This window comes from Chelonia mydas, chromosome 12 (genome assembly GCF_015237465.2).
Source record: "Chelonia mydas isolate rCheMyd1 chromosome 12, rCheMyd1.pri.v2, whole genome shotgun sequence".
Lineage (NCBI taxonomy): Eukaryota > Metazoa > Chordata > Testudines > Cheloniidae > Chelonia > Chelonia mydas.
Genome location: NC_051252.2, coordinates 39,508,323 through 39,524,626, shown reverse-complemented (window position 1 = coordinate 39,524,626; position 16,304 = coordinate 39,508,323). Strand labels below are relative to the sequence as shown.

Below are 16,304 nucleotides of genomic sequence, written 5' to 3'. Positions count from 1 at the left end.
GCCAGCCCGGAGGCCTCTGGGGAGCATTCAGCCCTCATGTTTATGTGTGTCATTAGAACCCATTTTGACTCTCAGCTTGAAAACCAGGCACCCAGCTAGGCTGTGTCCCCAAAGAGCCTCTCCTCACTGCCCTTCCCCCTCCTGTTTGTTGCAACCCCGTGTCTGTGTTACAACAGGAGTAACCTTGTCTCGGGGGAAGGGACAGGCTCTCACCATGTGTCTGTGCAGCACTGATCCTAGCGGAGGGCTCGCGGCCTCCCATAAACAGGGCCCGATCCCAATGGTAAAGGGGCCCGTATTGCAGGGCTATTCCACCTGAGCTCCTGTCGCCCTTTTAAGACCAGGATGCTCTTGCTGTTCTCGGTGGGGGCCCACCGTCGGCAGCGTTTTCTGGGGCCCGCGGTGAAGGGCATTGAGCGGAGCAGCAGTTTCTCTTCCAGGAGAGTCAGGGCCTCGGCAGCGTTTAGGGTCCGACTTTCACATGAGGCAGGATTTTTGCAGCATCTTGCATGGCTGAGGAAGGGTGGAACAGGTAACGTGGCCCACATGAGCACTGGCCCCCACGCCGCCTCTGTGCTGACCACAGTCACACATGCACTGGTACAGAGGCGGATTAAGGGTTTGTGGGGCCCTGGACCAGAGCAAGTGGGGGCCCCCCTCCCCACCCCTTCCGCCTGCGGTCCTGCCCCATTCCACCCCCCACTGCAGCCCCAGAGCTCCTCCATCCTGGTGCTGCAGCAGGGTCCAGGTGCTGGGGCTTCTCCCGCTGCCCTGCACTGCTGTGGGGGACCAGGGTCAGGGCACTGGGACTTCTCTTGCCCCACTTGCCTGGTGCTGCTGCAGGGGGGGAAGGGGCCGAGTGGGGTCGGGGCATGGAGGCTTCCCCCACCCCAGTGCATGTCTGTGGGGGGCAGGGCACCCATTTTTCCAGGGCCCCTCAATTGGCTGGACCCCCTTGGCCAATGCACATTGCAGTGGTACACACCTCACTTTGAGAGATGTTGGGCCCTTGTTCTGCCCTCTCGGAGCCTAGTGAGAAGGGGGGTCCTGCTGCTGCCTGTGGGCCCAGCTCAGCTGGCCTGACCCCCCTCCAGCAGCTCCCAAGCCCATTCTTCCCCCTTTACAGTTAGACTGGGGACAGCCCAAGGATCCTGCAGCAGGGGGAACAGACCCCAGCATCTATGGGGGCTCTAACCAGGCTCCACAGGGAAAGAAAGAAGCAGACAGTCCCCTTCCTCTGCTGCTAGCGGCCCTCCCAGTGTATCCTCCGGCTGGCAGAGCTACGTGTGCCCAGCAAGGTGGACAAGGAGCCAGGGCAGGTCCTTGTAGAGGCAAGCACTCCTTCAAGGTCTGGCCCTCCTGGGAGCACAAAGCACTGATGCCCTGAGGTCCCTAGGGTTGGGGTTTGCTGCAGACTGGGGGCAGAGAAGGGATGACCTAGATTTTCTTCTTGTTTAAACTTCTTTCAGGTGTAAGCACCAGCTAGCAAAGGCGTGAGCGGGCCCCAGGTGCAGGGCAGGCTGGGACACATCCCGCAGTGCAGGAGAGACTAAAACTCACTCGTGGTGTTGTGCTTCGCTTCCCCCCCCGGGATCACCCTGCACTGCACCCTCTGCAGAGTGGCCATTCGCTGGTGCCTGTGTGGCTGAACAGTGGCCTTGGTGGGTTCAGCGCTAGCCCACCCATTGCCTACGCTGGTGGAATCGGCTCCTGACCAAGGGAGGCTCACCCTGGCCAGCGTGGTGCGTTCCATCTCCCCAAACCAGGGCCGGGCCGTGTTACATGGGGCTCAGCACCGAGTGTGCCCCCCTGCGCTGTGCACCGAGTGACACTTGGGGCTACACTGGGGGAGGCAGCACCTGTTCGCTGTTCCACAAAGACGATGGCTAAAGGAACCTGTTTCTCTGCCCTCCTTGGCGGTTACTAATCCCTTAACTCACAGGCAAAGCAGGTCTGGCACTTCCCAAGAGGATGGTCCCTCTGCCAGCACTGCACGCCCTCCCCCGACACTGCATCCAGCCTGAGCAGAGACAGGTTCCTCCGACAGGGGAAAGGGCTCCCCTGCTCTCTGGCTGCCCCACAGCAGGTAAGAGGATTGTGTTCCCCGGGAGCTCCCCCAGGGAGCAGCTGTGCTGGCCTGGCCTGGCCTGGCCGGGCCGCAGGAGGGGATGCCTCCCCAACTGCGGGCAGACAGGGCAGGGTCAGGGAACAAAGCCAGCTCCTGGCCAACACTCAAAAGGAAACAGGCAGCATGGTGTGTTTAATCCCACGCTCATGAGCTGAGTGGGGAGGCCCCTTCCCAGCCACTTCTGCAGCTGTCCCAGTGCCCAAGTCAGGGATCTGCCCGTGAACAGGGCTAACTAGATTCCTGCATATAGACAGCTCGTGCAGTGCCCAGCCCCTGCTTTACATCTACACCCTCCTCCTGCATGGAGAATCCACCCCAGCACCTCCCGTGCAGTAAGGGCGTTCGCACAATTCAGGGAGAGCTGCTCAGGCCTGCTCAAGGCAGGGCAAAGAGATGCTCTGAAAACCAATAAGTTAATGTGTTTAAAAACCCTGGTGCAGCAGCATCACCCACCCCCCATTCCCTGCTCAGGAGCTGGGATCAATCCCAACCAGCTGGCAGGTTTTTAAAGGGGCTGCCCCCAGCCTGCACTAGGAGGGCCAGGAAGTAGCGTTTAAACACCTGTGTTAAAGGTGGTAACGAGCTTGACCCATCTCTATCCAAGGCTGAGAGGGGACCAGAGGGAAGGAGCAGGATACTTGTGAGCTAGATGATGGCACAAGGAATGGGCTAGCAGCTGGAAGAGAGCATGATGGGACTGACCCGAGAGCTGTCCTGTCCCAAGCACACTGGGGAGTGATACCTGCATTCTGTGGCACTGGAGAGCAGAGGGTTAATACCACAGTACATTGGAAAGAGGGGATAGGACACTGCAATGCGGCTGATAAAATGCACGAGGCCCAGCACACTGATCCTTAGCTGGAGACTCACCCAAGCCAGAGGCAGCAGTGCCCATCTCTCCCCAAGGTGCATGCTGCAGATGGGAACTTGCTCCCTAAGCAAGGAAATAAGAGCCATTAGCCTCCCAGGAAGAGCCCAGAACATCCAGGGCAAGGCCTGCAGGGCAGGGCTAGCTCCCACCTAGGTCAGTGGGGGAGGGGAGGGCTACAGGCAGGAGGCTGAAGTACCCCCTGCCTCTTGCCCCAGACACCAACTGCTCTTCAGCTTTCCCCAGACCAGCCTTATCCCTCCGACCACCAGCAACTCACCCCCTTTACAGAGCACTGGTAAGCCAAGATTCTGTTGTGCTCTCCACCCCCATAGTTCCTCACCTAGGTGGCTGCCTGCTGGAGTATTGTCCCTGTTAGTGTTTGGACCAGAGACTTGATTGTGGTTCTGTGACAAAGTGGGACTGTTCTTAATGTTTCCTCTGAATACTGTGGGGGTGCCTCAGTTTCCCCTATGCAGTTCTTAAGTATCTAGGTGGTGGGATAAGGGTGTATGATCGTTGCAGAGCCCGAGAGGGCAGGTGTGTGCGGGGGTCTGGCTACAGAGAATAGCTGACACCCTGTTTCCTGGCAACTGATGGCCTGGGCCCTTCCCCCTGCAAGGTGAGAGCTAAAGGTTGGAGAACAAAGGAATCCGGTGACCTCCTGGTCCGGGAAAGGGACAAAGCCCAGAGGAGGAGGGGCTGGAGAGAGTTTCAGTTTGGGGCTGCCTGGGGACATGGAGTGAAGTGCAGATGTGGTTGTCTGGCTCACTGCCCCCAAAATGGACCCAGCTGAGGGGTCCTGTTCTCTGCACCTACAAGCTCTGTGTTAGACCACGTTCCTGTCATCTAATAAACGTTCTATTTTCCTGGCTGGCTGAGAGTCCCGTCTGACTGCGGCGTTGGGGTGCAGGACCCTCTGGCTTCCCCAGGACCCCGCCTGGGTGGACTCATTGTGGAAAGCGCGCGGAGGGGCAGAGGATGCTGAATGCTCCGAGGTCAGACCCAGGAAGGTGGAAGCCGTGTGACCTTTTTGCCCTGAAGACAGGCTGCTCCCAGAGAGGAGACTTCCCCAGAGTCCTGCCTGGCTTCGTAGGGAGCAGTTCCAGAGCATCGCCCTGGGACTCCGTGACAGGTTCTACCTTTGGAGGCCACTAAAATCCAAAGAGCTTTCAGTTGAGGGGCAGAGTATGGAGAAGGAAGCTTGAAGCAAGGAAGACACCTGCAGTCCTGGCCCTCCAGCGGGGTGCTCACAGACTTGCAAAGTCATCAATTGTCTACAGGGAAAGCTGGAGCAATGGTGGTAACTCTGCCAACCAACACCTTGCAATGAAGCTCAGAGCCCAGTTGGCTTCCATGAGGCCTCAGCCACCCCTCCCAACCCAAACCATTCTAGAGTTCCCCCCGGAACGGGCAGTTCTATCCTACCCTCAGGGCAGGACCAGCTCATGTGCATTGGGCTGAATTCTAGGGCTTTGACAGGGCTCTTCCACCCTTCCTCAGCCATGGAAGATGCTGCAAAAATCCAGCCATTGCCCCAGACGGTGCTCCAGAACCCAAGTGCCTTCGGGCTGCAAATGGAGGGGCAGGTTGGGCAGCGCTGAGTCTGCAGAGCCTGAAACAGTAGCGGAGATGGGCACTACCTCACTGTTTGTTGTTCCAGCAGTGGTCAGAAGTGGATTTCCCCAGCCCAAAGGTGAGATGAGCACAACTCCAGACAGCCTGCCAGCATGCCATAGGTCCCACGTCACCAGGCCATCACCAGGCCGCCTCCAGCATCTGTCTCCCCCTCTGCAAAGCAGTTATCAACCCAAACAGCCGGAGCGTACTAAGAGTGTAGAGGCAAAGTGAAGCACATGTGGGGGACAGTCAGTCCAGGCTGCATCTGGAAGAGCCTCTGTCGTCTTCTTTACCCCCCCGCTGCTGGAGACTTCCTGTTGTAGAGTTGGGCCCAGCCTGCTGCAGAGCCTGCAGGGCCTGGCTAGCATGGGGCAGGGAACTGAAATCCTGCCAGAAAAGCCTCCTCTGGAGGATTCTGCAAGCCTTTGTCCCACCTCTGTCATTTGGCCCCTCTGCCAACTCAGACCCAGGACGGGCTCTGGGGTGTCAGGACTGAAGGATAAATGCTTCTTACAAGCAGACAGTCGCCCCCTGTTAACTCCAGCAATGCAGTTGCAGGGGTGTTTGTGGAGTGCGTGCAGGCCCACTGATGGGGGGGAGGGGGAGGGAGGAGGAAACTGCCCGGGCAGGCCGCAGGTCTCCTAGGCGCGTGAGACCGCTCTGAGCCCTGCACTTTTGGGGGCCTCCACAGGCAGACCTGGAACTGACAGATTCATCACTTCTGCCCCAGGCTCTGCCCCGCCAGGGACGGCCCTGGCCCTGGCACCCAGAATTCCTGTCGACGGGCCTGAGTGGGAGCGTTGCCTTCACCCAGTTCTGCTCCATGGAGGAACAGACTAAACTGGCAGGGAGTCCTTGGCTGGCACAATACACAGCTGTCCTGTGCGTGACCCTTGTGGACAGTTCTAGGAAGTGAAGTTTGCGGGTGGCTCAGAAGGGTCTGCCTGCTCCGGATTCAGGCTGGCATTTCAAAGCAGCTTAAGACACCCACACAACCCCCACAGACCCTCATTAGGCTCCTCCCAAACCCCTCGCTTTAGCCCCCGGGGAATCGAAGAGATGTGCTGCCTGGGACATGGAGATGGATAGCACCCCCACGCTGCTCACAACTGACAAGCGGCATCACCCTGCTCCCTACCACACCCACCTGTCTGACGCCGCATTGTCAAGTCCTGGGGCTGGAACAAGGACGGTCTCGCACAGGACATACTGGACAGCAACACATTTATTAAGTATTCCAAAAAAATAAAAATCGACAAACCAGTAAAAAAAATCCTCAAACATCAGGGTCATCAACATGATCGGAGTGATGAGGACGGGGTACAGCTGCGCTAACTCAAGGATGGGGAGGGGAGATGGTTAGTAAATACTGAATGATTTAAAATTTGGAACCCTTAATCAGAAGCAACTAAATAGCTGTTGTCTAGTACTCAGCTAACAGGTAGCGAAGATGGAGGACTATGCTGGACAGCAGGGTGCTGGAGAAGCTTGACCTTCATGGTAAGAAACTTGATGCAGGCCAACTCCAGAGGCTTCACTTGGCACCCTGGGCCTCAGATTCCTCCTCATCGTCTTCATACATTTCCCCTTCCTCTTCAGCTGTGGCATCCTGGTACTGCTGGTACTCCGAAACCAGGTCATTCATGTTGCTCTCTGCCTCTGTGAACTCCATCTCGTCCATGCCCTCGCCCGTGTACCAGTGCAAGAAGGCTTTGCGCCGGAACATGGCGGTGAACTGCTCTGAGATGCGCTTGAAGAGCTCCTGGATGGCTGTGCTGTTCCCAATGAAAGTGGAAGACATCTTCAGGCCCCGGGGTGGGATGTCGCAGACTGCCACCTTGACATTGTTGGGGATCCACTCTACGAAGTAGCTGCTGTTCTTGCTCTGGATGGCAAGCATCTGCTCATCCACCTCCTTCATGGACATGCGGCCTCTGAAGACTGTGGCCACAGTTAGGTAGCGGCCATGACGTGGGTCACAGGCAGCCATCATGTTCTTGGCATCAAACATCTGTTGGGTGAGCTCGGGGACGGTTAGGGCTCTGTACTGTTGGCTGCCACGGGCTGTGAGGGGGGCAAAGCCTGGCATGAAGAAGTGGAGGCGAGGAAATGGCACCATGTTGACTGCCAGCTTTCTCAGGTCAGCATTGAGCTGGCCAGGGAATCTCAGGGAGGTGGTGACACCGCTCATGGTGGCGGAGACCAGGTGGTTGAGGTCACCATAGGTGGGTGTGGCCAGTTTAAGGGTTCTGAAGCAGATGTCATAAAGGGCCTCGTTGTCGATGCAGTAGGTCTCATCCGTGTTCTCCACCAGCTGGTGGATGGATAAGGTGGCGTTGTAGGGCTCCACCACCGTGTCGGACACCTTGGGGGAAGGCACCACACTGAAAGTGTTCATGATCCGGTCGGGGTACTCTTCACGGACCTTGCTGATGAGGAGGGTACCCATGCCCGAACCAGTGCCACCGCCCAGGGAGTGGGTGAGCTGAAAGCCCTGCAGACAGTCACAATTCTCGCACTCCTTCCTCACCACGTCCAGGACAGAGTCCACCAGCTCGGCACCCTCTGTGTAGTGCCCCTTTGCCCAGTTGTTGCCAGCACCGCTCTGACCTGTGGGGGAGAAGAGACAGTGGATCGCCTCGCTTCCATCAGTAGGGAGTCTGGTGTGAACAGTGACCAGAGCCTTTTGCTGCAGGAATTTGGTCTCTCCTGGGCGTGCCCAGCCACTGGGTTTAACAGACACGATATGCCAGGGAGGGCTGCTGTGCCACAGAGCTGGGCTATGAGAGAGGCTAGATGTTGCATGAGAACAAAGCCTGGGAGCTGCCTGGATCAACCCTCTCAGGCTGGCACCACCCACCACTGAGAGCAGCCATGTGCCAGTCCGGAGGCACTGGAAGGCAGAGGTGATCAGCCCCCCACGGTGACGCCCATAGCATGAGGCTGCCCTGACCTTTGGGCTTTCCCCAGAGCTGAACTAGCCAGCTTCCAGGCACAGACAGCCCCAGGGACCGGCTTATAGGCTAGTTGTGTAGCAGGGCAGGCACTGGGGAGCCACCAGCTGAGTGCGCGAGATCTCAGAACAGAAGAGAAAGAAAAATTCAGCCTTGCCTAAGGGTAGAGGCCCTGAAGGGAGGGGGACAGGACGGGGAGTGGCAGGGGTGGTTGTGGTGAATTTGGAGATGTTCTTGGAGGTCCTGGACACTCTGCTCGTGTTTCCTGGGCAATGGGAGAGATGGGGCTAAGCTCATGGGCAGGCATCGAGGGCCCGGCAGGACTGTGGATTGCAGCCGAGCTCTTCCTTGCAGCACCTGATCACATGCTCCTCTGGGCAGGTCTCTACGACTGCTTATGTGGCTATAACCTACCTCGCTGGAGCCCCCCACTCCAAGCGACGCAAGTTAGAGACCTCAGCGCTGTCCACCCGGGTGCTATGTGGGCAAGATGCTCTGCCACCCACCCACCCAGCTTCTGCCTCGTGCACAGGTGGAGTAATTTCGGCCAGCAGGAGCGGGCTCCCCCGTCGGCCCGGAGCGTTGGCACCAGCTGCGCTGCAGCAGCGCCGATGTTGCGTGTCTCACGTAGACTGGCCCAGGACAGCAAAGAACAAGGGGCATTTTCCTACGTTCCCCTGCCTTCAGCATCCCTGTTCAGTGACCTTCCCACAGGTTTGGCTAGACTTTCTGCCCTGGGCTGATCAGCTGTTTGCTCCAGCCCTGCCCCTCCATCTCAGCTACCCCCCACCCTCTTCACCCCGTCCCACTCACCCACTTCCCTCCCAGGTCCTCTCTTCCTTCACTTTCCTCCCACTGAGCTTATTCTCTCCTCCCCCCCCCCCCCCCCAAGCTAAATTCGCCTCCCTCCAAGAGATGCGGTTCTAACAGGCCAGTGGCCCCATCACTGGTCACTCTCTGCTAGTCTCCTTCCTCCGCCCCGATCTGGCTACTCTGCTCAGACTAAGCCCTTCTGGGCTGGGACCATCTGCGATGCTGTGCAGCACCTCCTGCTAAGCGGCCCGTAGGCACTGCTGGAATAACAGGGAGGCAGACACGGCCCAGCGAGAAGTGAGTGTGTCGGGGGGAGCAGGGTGAGGGAGCTCCGAGTGGGCAGCTAGGATGGACCAGCTAGCGGCCAAGAGAGCAGTGCCACAGGGCAGGACGGGGTTAGAGCAGCAGCAGGGGGCTGGGACGTACCAAAGATGAAATTGTCAGGTCTAAAGAGATGTCCAAATGCCCCCGATCGAACGCTGTCCATGGTCCCGGGCTCCAGGTCCACCAGGATCGCCCGAGGTACATACTTGTGAGCTGGAAAAGAGACCACATGTTCCCTCTAAACTGGCAGGCTCCATGGGACCAGCTTCCACTGCTTAGCCTTAGAGTCCAGAAGAGCCAGCTCATCTGCTGAGACACCAGCCTCTGCCCTGGGCATTGGCAGCACCCTCTACTCCGTGGTGCTCCAGTCCCCATTAGAACGGGGCCCAGCTCGTTCTGTTCTGCGGGCTGGAGCGCCGGCACAGGGCCGTTTGGGTTTGGGGACAAGCTCAGAACTCCGTGCACTGGGGCAGGGCTGGGAACTTCCCCATTCCTGCACCCCGAAGGCATCTCCTCCCTTCCAATGAGCGGCCACAAAGGGAAGCAGGGGCCCAGGCAGTCGTCATATCCCCTCTGGGCAGATGGGGCATTTCCAGCAACAAGCCAACCACCAACTGAGTCCACTCAGCCCCATGCCAGTGCCCATTCCAGACAGTCGGGGGCCTGCTTTGCCCTCCCGTTAACCCCAGCCGCCAGCCCTGCACCACAGTAACCAGCTGGCATCGCCTTAACCGCCTCTGGCTGGGATGAGGAGAGGGAACTATTCCCAAAACAATCTTGCAAGCCAGGACTGGCCAGAAGAGGGCATGCCAGGAGAGGGGCAAGACTCCCTGGGTGCTGGACACGCCACCTGCCCAGCGTTCCCACACCATGACACCTTGGGGAGCAGGCGGCCATGGAAGGGACCAGCCAGACATCCCAGAAGAGCTCCATTTCAGTCAAACCTCCCTGCCTGCCTGCGGGGAGACAGTGGGGGCTTTTCTGGAAGACGCTGGGAAGTTACAACAGCTCCCCCGGGCTGAGGGGTCAGGGCTTCCCTTTACTGTGGTGGTGGAGGATCAGCCAGAGCACACGGGAGAGGAGGCTCAGGGTAAGTACACGTATCCCTGGGCAGCACTGCTAAGGGCCAGAGAGGAAACCCCGTGACCTCACATACTGCTCCAGTCAGCCCATCCCGGGATGATTGCAGCAGCCAGCTCAGGACTTACAGGAAGCTTCATTGTAGTAGACACTGATCCGCTCCAGCTGTAGGTCGGAGTCTCCCACATAGTTACCGCTGGGGTCTATCCCGTGCTCATCGCTGATCACCTCCCAGAACTGCAGAAAGAGCAGGGGACATTCAGGAGGCAGTTAGCTGTGGGCACCCGGGCAGTGACAGGCTCTGCATTGAGCTAGGAGAGGCACCAGGCCTGTTTCCTTTGTTCTCCACAGAACACAAAGCCAAACCGCTCCACTCCAAATGGCAAGCAACGATTTCAGCTTGACCTGTGTGGAGTGAATCCTGGCACCCAGGAGCAGGACCAGAATCAGATTCTGAAGTGACCTCTGCCCCCCTACACCGCAGTGCAGGGCTGGTCCCTACAATAGCACGGTTCCTAGCATGCTGTCTAGCCTTAAACACTCCACACCACGCTCCCCTGCGAGTGACACCTTGCTGCCAGGAAAACTCTCTGGCAATTTAGATAGAAGGGGTCTCTGGCAATTGATTCCCCTGACCCCTACCTGGAGGCAGAGAGGCAAGTCTGGCTAAGTACTAGCCTGAGGAAGGGATAAGGAGTCAAGGGGCATTGCAAGGCAGAGGCAGGGCACTGGCTTTGGGAAGGGGACAATTGCTCTGCAGTCACAACCTAGCCAAGCCTCCTCTGACACATGGAGAGTCTGAGCTGCTTGTGGTACTAGATGACTGACCCAGAGACATTGATTAGGTGCCACCTGTGAGCTCCACAGTGAGCCAGCAAATGGGACCAACCGTGCCCAGAAGCAAGTCACAGCTCAGGGACAAGGGTAGCTTTGGAGACCAAGGCCTGAATTCTCAGTTATCCACAGACCCACTGTGATCATCCAGTCTGACTTCCTGCACAGCACAGACCAGAGACCTGCCCCCAAGTAATCCCTAGAGCAGAGCTTAGGAAAACATCCCACCCTGATGTACAAGTGGTCAGCGATGGAGAATCCACCATAGCCCTTGCTAAGTTGTGCCAATGGTTAGATATGCTCAGTTAAAAATGTACACCTTCTTTCCAGGCTGAATTTGTGAAGCTTCCCCTTCCAGCCATGGAATGGCATTAGACCTCTCGGTTGGCTGAAGAGCCCACTGTGAAATGTTTGTTCCCCGTGTTGAGGCTCCACACACCAAGTGGGTAAGAACCTGCCAGGATCCAACAAGATGGTCTGTGCTGTGGGCTCTCGTTTGTCATTGGGAGACACAGCGCTTTGCATCAGTAGATTTCAAAGCTTTACATCCAGAGTCCCATTCACAGGTGGGGAAACTGACTTGCCCAAGGCCACTCAGCAGGCCAGTGAGAGCTGGGAATAGAACCCAGGTCTCCTGAACAGTCCAGTGCTCTATCCACCAGGCGACACTGCCCTTATGTTGTGGTGGGGTAAAGGGGCCCTGGTGTAAGTGAGAATCAGGCCCAACTCTTCACTCGAACAGCTCAGAGCTCCTCAGGCCGAGATACCAGGGGAGTCCCCGCCGGGGCTAGAGTTGGCTGCTAAGATGCTGGTATTCAAACCCCCAGCAAGCCGGGGAGCCCTTCATGGAACGGCAACACAGTATAACTGCCCGGTGACCAGCATGTCAGGGAAGCCCAGGTTCGAGTGAGCCCTGGGGCGGGAGCTAAGATCCTGCACAAGCGCTGCGTCAGTGTGACAGCGGCGGGAGCGATCCCGGGGGTGAGATGTTCCTGGAGGTTCAGTGGTTAAGCAACATGCCTTACAAACGGATCAGACTGCAGAACTGGGAGCCCGGGTCCTTTTAGCAGCGCAGGGAACTCCCCACGCCTGCTGTGTGCATCTCAGCCGGGCTCCCGTCGGCCGACGGGGGCCGAGGTCTGCCAGCAGCCAGTCATGTCTACACTGCGGCATTGCCTTGCAGGGCAGCGACAGGCAGCTCTGCACCAGACGGGAGCTAGCCATGGTGCTGCAACACGCTGACCTCCAGTTACCTCCAGAATAGCTGAGCCGCTCGTCTTGGTTCTCCAGGGTTTCATAACAGGCAGCAGTGGCAGCCAAGGAGGACGGACAGGAGGGCGAGTGGCGCCCTGGGAAGGAAGCTTTGGCTTCATGTTCAAAAGATGCCTGAAGCCAGAGAACGCATTTGAATCTGCTGCTCTCAACTCCCTGGGCTTTGGCCAGGTCTTAGCAAGGGCCCAGCACTGCAGGGAGCAACGTGCTGCAGGAGGGGTGGACAGGCTGCTTGCTGCCACTGTGCCTTCACAGGGGGCAAACTAGTCAAATACAAAAGCCGCCATCTGTGCAGAGTCCCCTACCTGGAGAAACACAGGCCAAGACAAGCCTATAGACTGCACTGGCACCATGCAGCCTCTGCACCGCACCCCCCGTGCACAGCACAGAGGCCTTGCATTGATTTCACTTCAGACAGGTCATTCCTCTCCCAGTGCCCTACCTCAGCGGGCTGGGGGCTGCTCCCTCTGGCATGTCTATGTGGGGGGCGCGTTATCCTTGGAAGAGACACTTCCTTCTCCCAGGGGTGTGCTGTTTGTGTGGAGCTTCACCGGGGGGGGGGGGGGGGGGCGACACTCATTGCCAAATGCCTGAGCTAGAACTAAAGCTCGCTCAGCTGAGTATTGGGGAACACGCATTAGACGGGAAGCTGTGTTTGGGGGAGCATCGGGGATGCGTCCTGCATCTGACAATGCTGCCTGTTGTGTGCCAGCCTACAAAACGGAGCTAATTTACAGCAGCAGCCTTGGCTGTAAGAGGACAAATTGGAACTGATTGCAAGGTCAGGGTGATCTTAAAATACACAGCAGTGTCTACCTGCTGTGGGCTGTGTTCAGCTGCTCACTCTGTGCAGAGCTGACCTCGTCTCCCCAGTGACCCTTTGTGAAAGGGACCACACGGAGCTCGGAGCCCACCTCACCTCCAGGGAGTGGAGAGTGCTCGGATCACTCACCACGGACCCAAACATGGCTCCAGCTCACCTCTACACAGGCAGTCTCTATGGAGCTGCCACTCAAAGCAGCTTGCATCCTGCATTGATCAGACATGTCAGTTACAGGGCTTATGAATTCCCCATGAATTCATCATGCTGATTAACATATAAATGAGTCTCCTCAGGTAGCAAATACAGAGGTTCCCCAAACAATGAGCGCTCAGGGAATGACATCTGAAGTGCCGAGTGTGAGACATGCTCTGGAGCAGCAAGGTAAGGATTGCTTAAGCAAGGGTTCTTGCTGCCCCAGCCAGACCTAGGTCAGCTGGAGACTGGGCCTGGACCCAGGCTCAGTCCTTCTTCCTTGCCCTCCTGCACTACCAATCCTGCCCCCTCCTCTCATCCCCTCTGGGGGAATCTAGGGCTCTGTCACGCTGCCGTGTCCCAGCCAGGGGAGACAAGTCATGGGGATGAACCCCCAGCTCAGCAGCCCTGGAGCCTTTTCACTTCCAGCACAGGGTGGGGCTGATCCCCAACACACATGGGGAAATGGGCTGCAAAGATTTCTGCCACAAGCCCTCCTGGAAATGGGCATTGGCAACCTTCCAGGGCTGATTATTCCACTTGGTAGCTGGCCTCCCCTCCTCCAGCCACTTGGCCTATTAGTGGCAGGTGTTCTCCCGGCCACCAAGATAATGACAAGGCTTTCCCCCTTCATCCCTACTGGGCGCACTCAGCCACAGCTGCACAAGGACTCCCGAGCACTGATTTGATTTCAGTCCCCTCTCCCCAGCCCTCCTGGGAGACGCCAGGAAGCAGCCGAGTCTCCTGGCAGACTTGCCTTGTTCTATATTCAGAGCAGGCACAGATGTCCCCCGGAGGCCTGATTGATGATTAGCTGTCTCACACTAAGTCACCGCAGCAGGTGTCTCGAGAAGCGGACAACAAGATCTTTTACACATGCAATTGACATGGAATTGCCAAGCTGGGTTAGCGAGCCTCCCTCCTCCCCCCCATGTCTTTCAGTGTCTGCCTGTAACAAAGACACCTTCCCATGTCCCATAAGCCCCAGCTGTAGCCTGGTTTGCCTACTAGCCTTTCGCCCCTTGGCCACAGGAAGAGGGCTGACAAATGCCCCCCTCTTATTGCTGCATTTCACACCCAGGATGGTGCTAATCTAAGAGGAGAAATCAGTTCCAGATCCCAGAAGACACCCCTGACAAAGAGGGGCCGAACCTCACTGAGGAGGGAGGAGGCTTCTGGTTACATCTGATGTGTCGGGGGGGGCGGGGGCTGAGCACGACTGCTCAATGCTATTGTCCTGCCCCAGAACCGAGGTTGTTTTGTCACCATTTCTCCAGAGCACGAGAAAGCCCAGGCTGCAGCGTCTCCCTCAGACTCCTCTACAAAGCGAGCTGCTATCCAGAGAGGACCCAGCCCAGGGCTCTGGGGTTCTAAAGAGATCACCGGGGCTCCAACCAAGGAGGAGAGTCAGGACAAAGGGGCCTGGTAGCACCGGGCTCCTGACTTCCCTAGAGCAGCTGCCTTTCAGCCCGGCCCTGCTTTCTGCTGCAGAGGTCAAAGAGTTTGCCTGGGCCCACGGCAGGGTTCAGCTCCCAGACCTGGGTTCTAGCCTCCAGCTCACACAGCCTGCAATTACGGAGGGCATCTGGCCAGTGAAACCAGAACAAAGCCAGTCACACGAGCATCCCTGCTGGCGGCTGGGCAGGTTAAACCGCTGCTGGAGACATTCAGGCTTGGCAGCATCCTTCTGCAGGGCGGGCAGGGCAGCTCCTGCCCCTCACCATCTCAGGGAGCTTTGGGGCTTCCTTCATTTCCAGTTTTTCCTCCTAAGAGGCATCAGACAACGGATGCTCAACAAAGGGCCCCACCTCCTTTGCCTTTTTTGATGCTCCTGGCAGGAGCTGCCATGCCTATGCCAGTCACCCCACGGGCAGGCCGGACAGAGCTCAGGTCCTAGCCCCTCAGTTAGCGGGGCTGCGAGGCCCGCTCTGCCCATCAGAGCCCTGGCACTCGGGCTGGGGAACCAGGCTCAGCCCCTCACACAGACGGGGGCAGGGCAGGAGGAAGGGCTAGCAGGGGTTTGTGCAGGGAGCAGTGTCACGTGTCTGTGCCACCCACCCAGCCTGTGCCATCTGCAGCGGGCATCCCGCCCCCCAGAACATCTGGGCCAGCTCCCCCCAGGCAGTGCGCTGCCCTGGCACGATGGGGCTGAGCGGCCACCCAGCCCTGCGGTGGGAGAAGCCCCTGGGAGGGGCTGGGGAAGCGCAGAGAAGCGATGCTGGAGCACCACCCTGTGTCTGCCAGTCTCCCTGCGCCACAGCATCCCCCAGGCCCGGGGCTGCGCCCAGCTAGCCCCCGAGGAGCCCCCGGCCAGGCCCGGGCGGGGGGCCCAGCGAAGGCAGCCGGCCCCGAGCGCCCGGCCGCGGTGGCGCAGCGCTGAGCTCATCCCTTTGTTCCCAGCTCCGCAGTGCCGGGGCGTGGCTCGCTCGCTCCCAGCCGCCGCGCCGAGCGCCCGGAGCCGCCCGCCCCTCTCCCCCGCCGGCCCCTGCCCCGGGGCGGGGCAGGCACCGCCCACCCCTCCAGGCCGGCCGCGGCTCGGCCCCCGCCCCCGCCGCGCCGCGCTGAGGCTGCCGATGCGGGGCCCGTCCCGGCCCAGTGGCCGGCCAGCCCGCCCGGGCGCCCCCGGCAGAAGGCGGAGCCGCAGCCCGGGAAGGGGGCGCCCCCCGGCCCCGCCAGGCGCCCCCCGGGCGGTACCTTGGCTCCGATCTGGTTGCCGCACTGGCCCGCCTGGATGTGCACGATCTCCCTCATGCTGGCCCGGGGCGGCGGCTGTGGCTGGTGCAGGCGGCTGGGGGGCGCAGGCGGCTCGGGGGCGCAGGAGCGGAGCGGGCTGGGGGCTGCGGAAAGCGGCCGGGCGCCTGCCGGAGCCTTTTATAGCCGCCTCCCGCTGCACCGGGCCGGCCGCTGACGTCACCCGGGCCCGGCCCACCAATCAGCAGGCGCCGCCGCAAATGCTGCAACATCCCTGCAGCATCAGCACCAGCGCATCCCTCGCCCGGCGCCGCCTCTCCCCGCCACAATGCAACAGCTGCCGCGCCCCGGAGAGCAGCCGGGGAGCCCCAGATACAGTTAGGGGGAGGGGGCGGAGCCCCTCGGCCTGAGTCCCCCGCTGGGGGGGTAGGAGGGGTGCAGGCCCTGGGCAGTGCTGATGTGGTTCGGGCACTGGGCTAGGACCCACCCAGTCTCCCTGGGTGACCTGCCCAAGTCACGAAGGGGCCCCTGGGAGGGGCTCAGCGCTGGGTTCATGTGGGGTGCTGGCCAGTCTGGATCGTGGCCCCCAGTGTCTCCACACGTGTCTCCATCCTTCCTCCCCAGCCCGTCTGGGCCCTTGCCGTTCTGAGCGCTTTGAAGCAAGGCCTGTCTGTGCAGGGCCTGGCACGGGGGGCCCTGATCTCA

General features: G+C 59.4%; 1 protein-coding gene across 1 annotated transcript; it reads right to left on the bottom strand.

The window, feature by feature from the left end:
- Window positions 1-5,823: 5,823 nt before the first annotated feature.
- On the bottom strand, window positions 5,824-15,943 carry TUBB3 (tubulin beta 3 class III). Its single transcript, XM_037877982.2, has 4 exons — window positions 15,603-15,943; window positions 9,916-10,024; window positions 8,810-8,920; window positions 5,824-7,226 (listed from the first exon to the last, which is right to left on the bottom strand). Exons 1-4 carry the CDS (start codon window positions 15,657-15,659, stop codon window positions 6,151-6,153), a joined length of 1,353 nt encoding a protein of 450 aa, XP_037733910.1. The 5' UTR covers window positions 15,660-15,943; the 3' UTR covers window positions 5,824-6,150.
- Window positions 15,944-16,304: the final 361 nt, after the last annotated feature.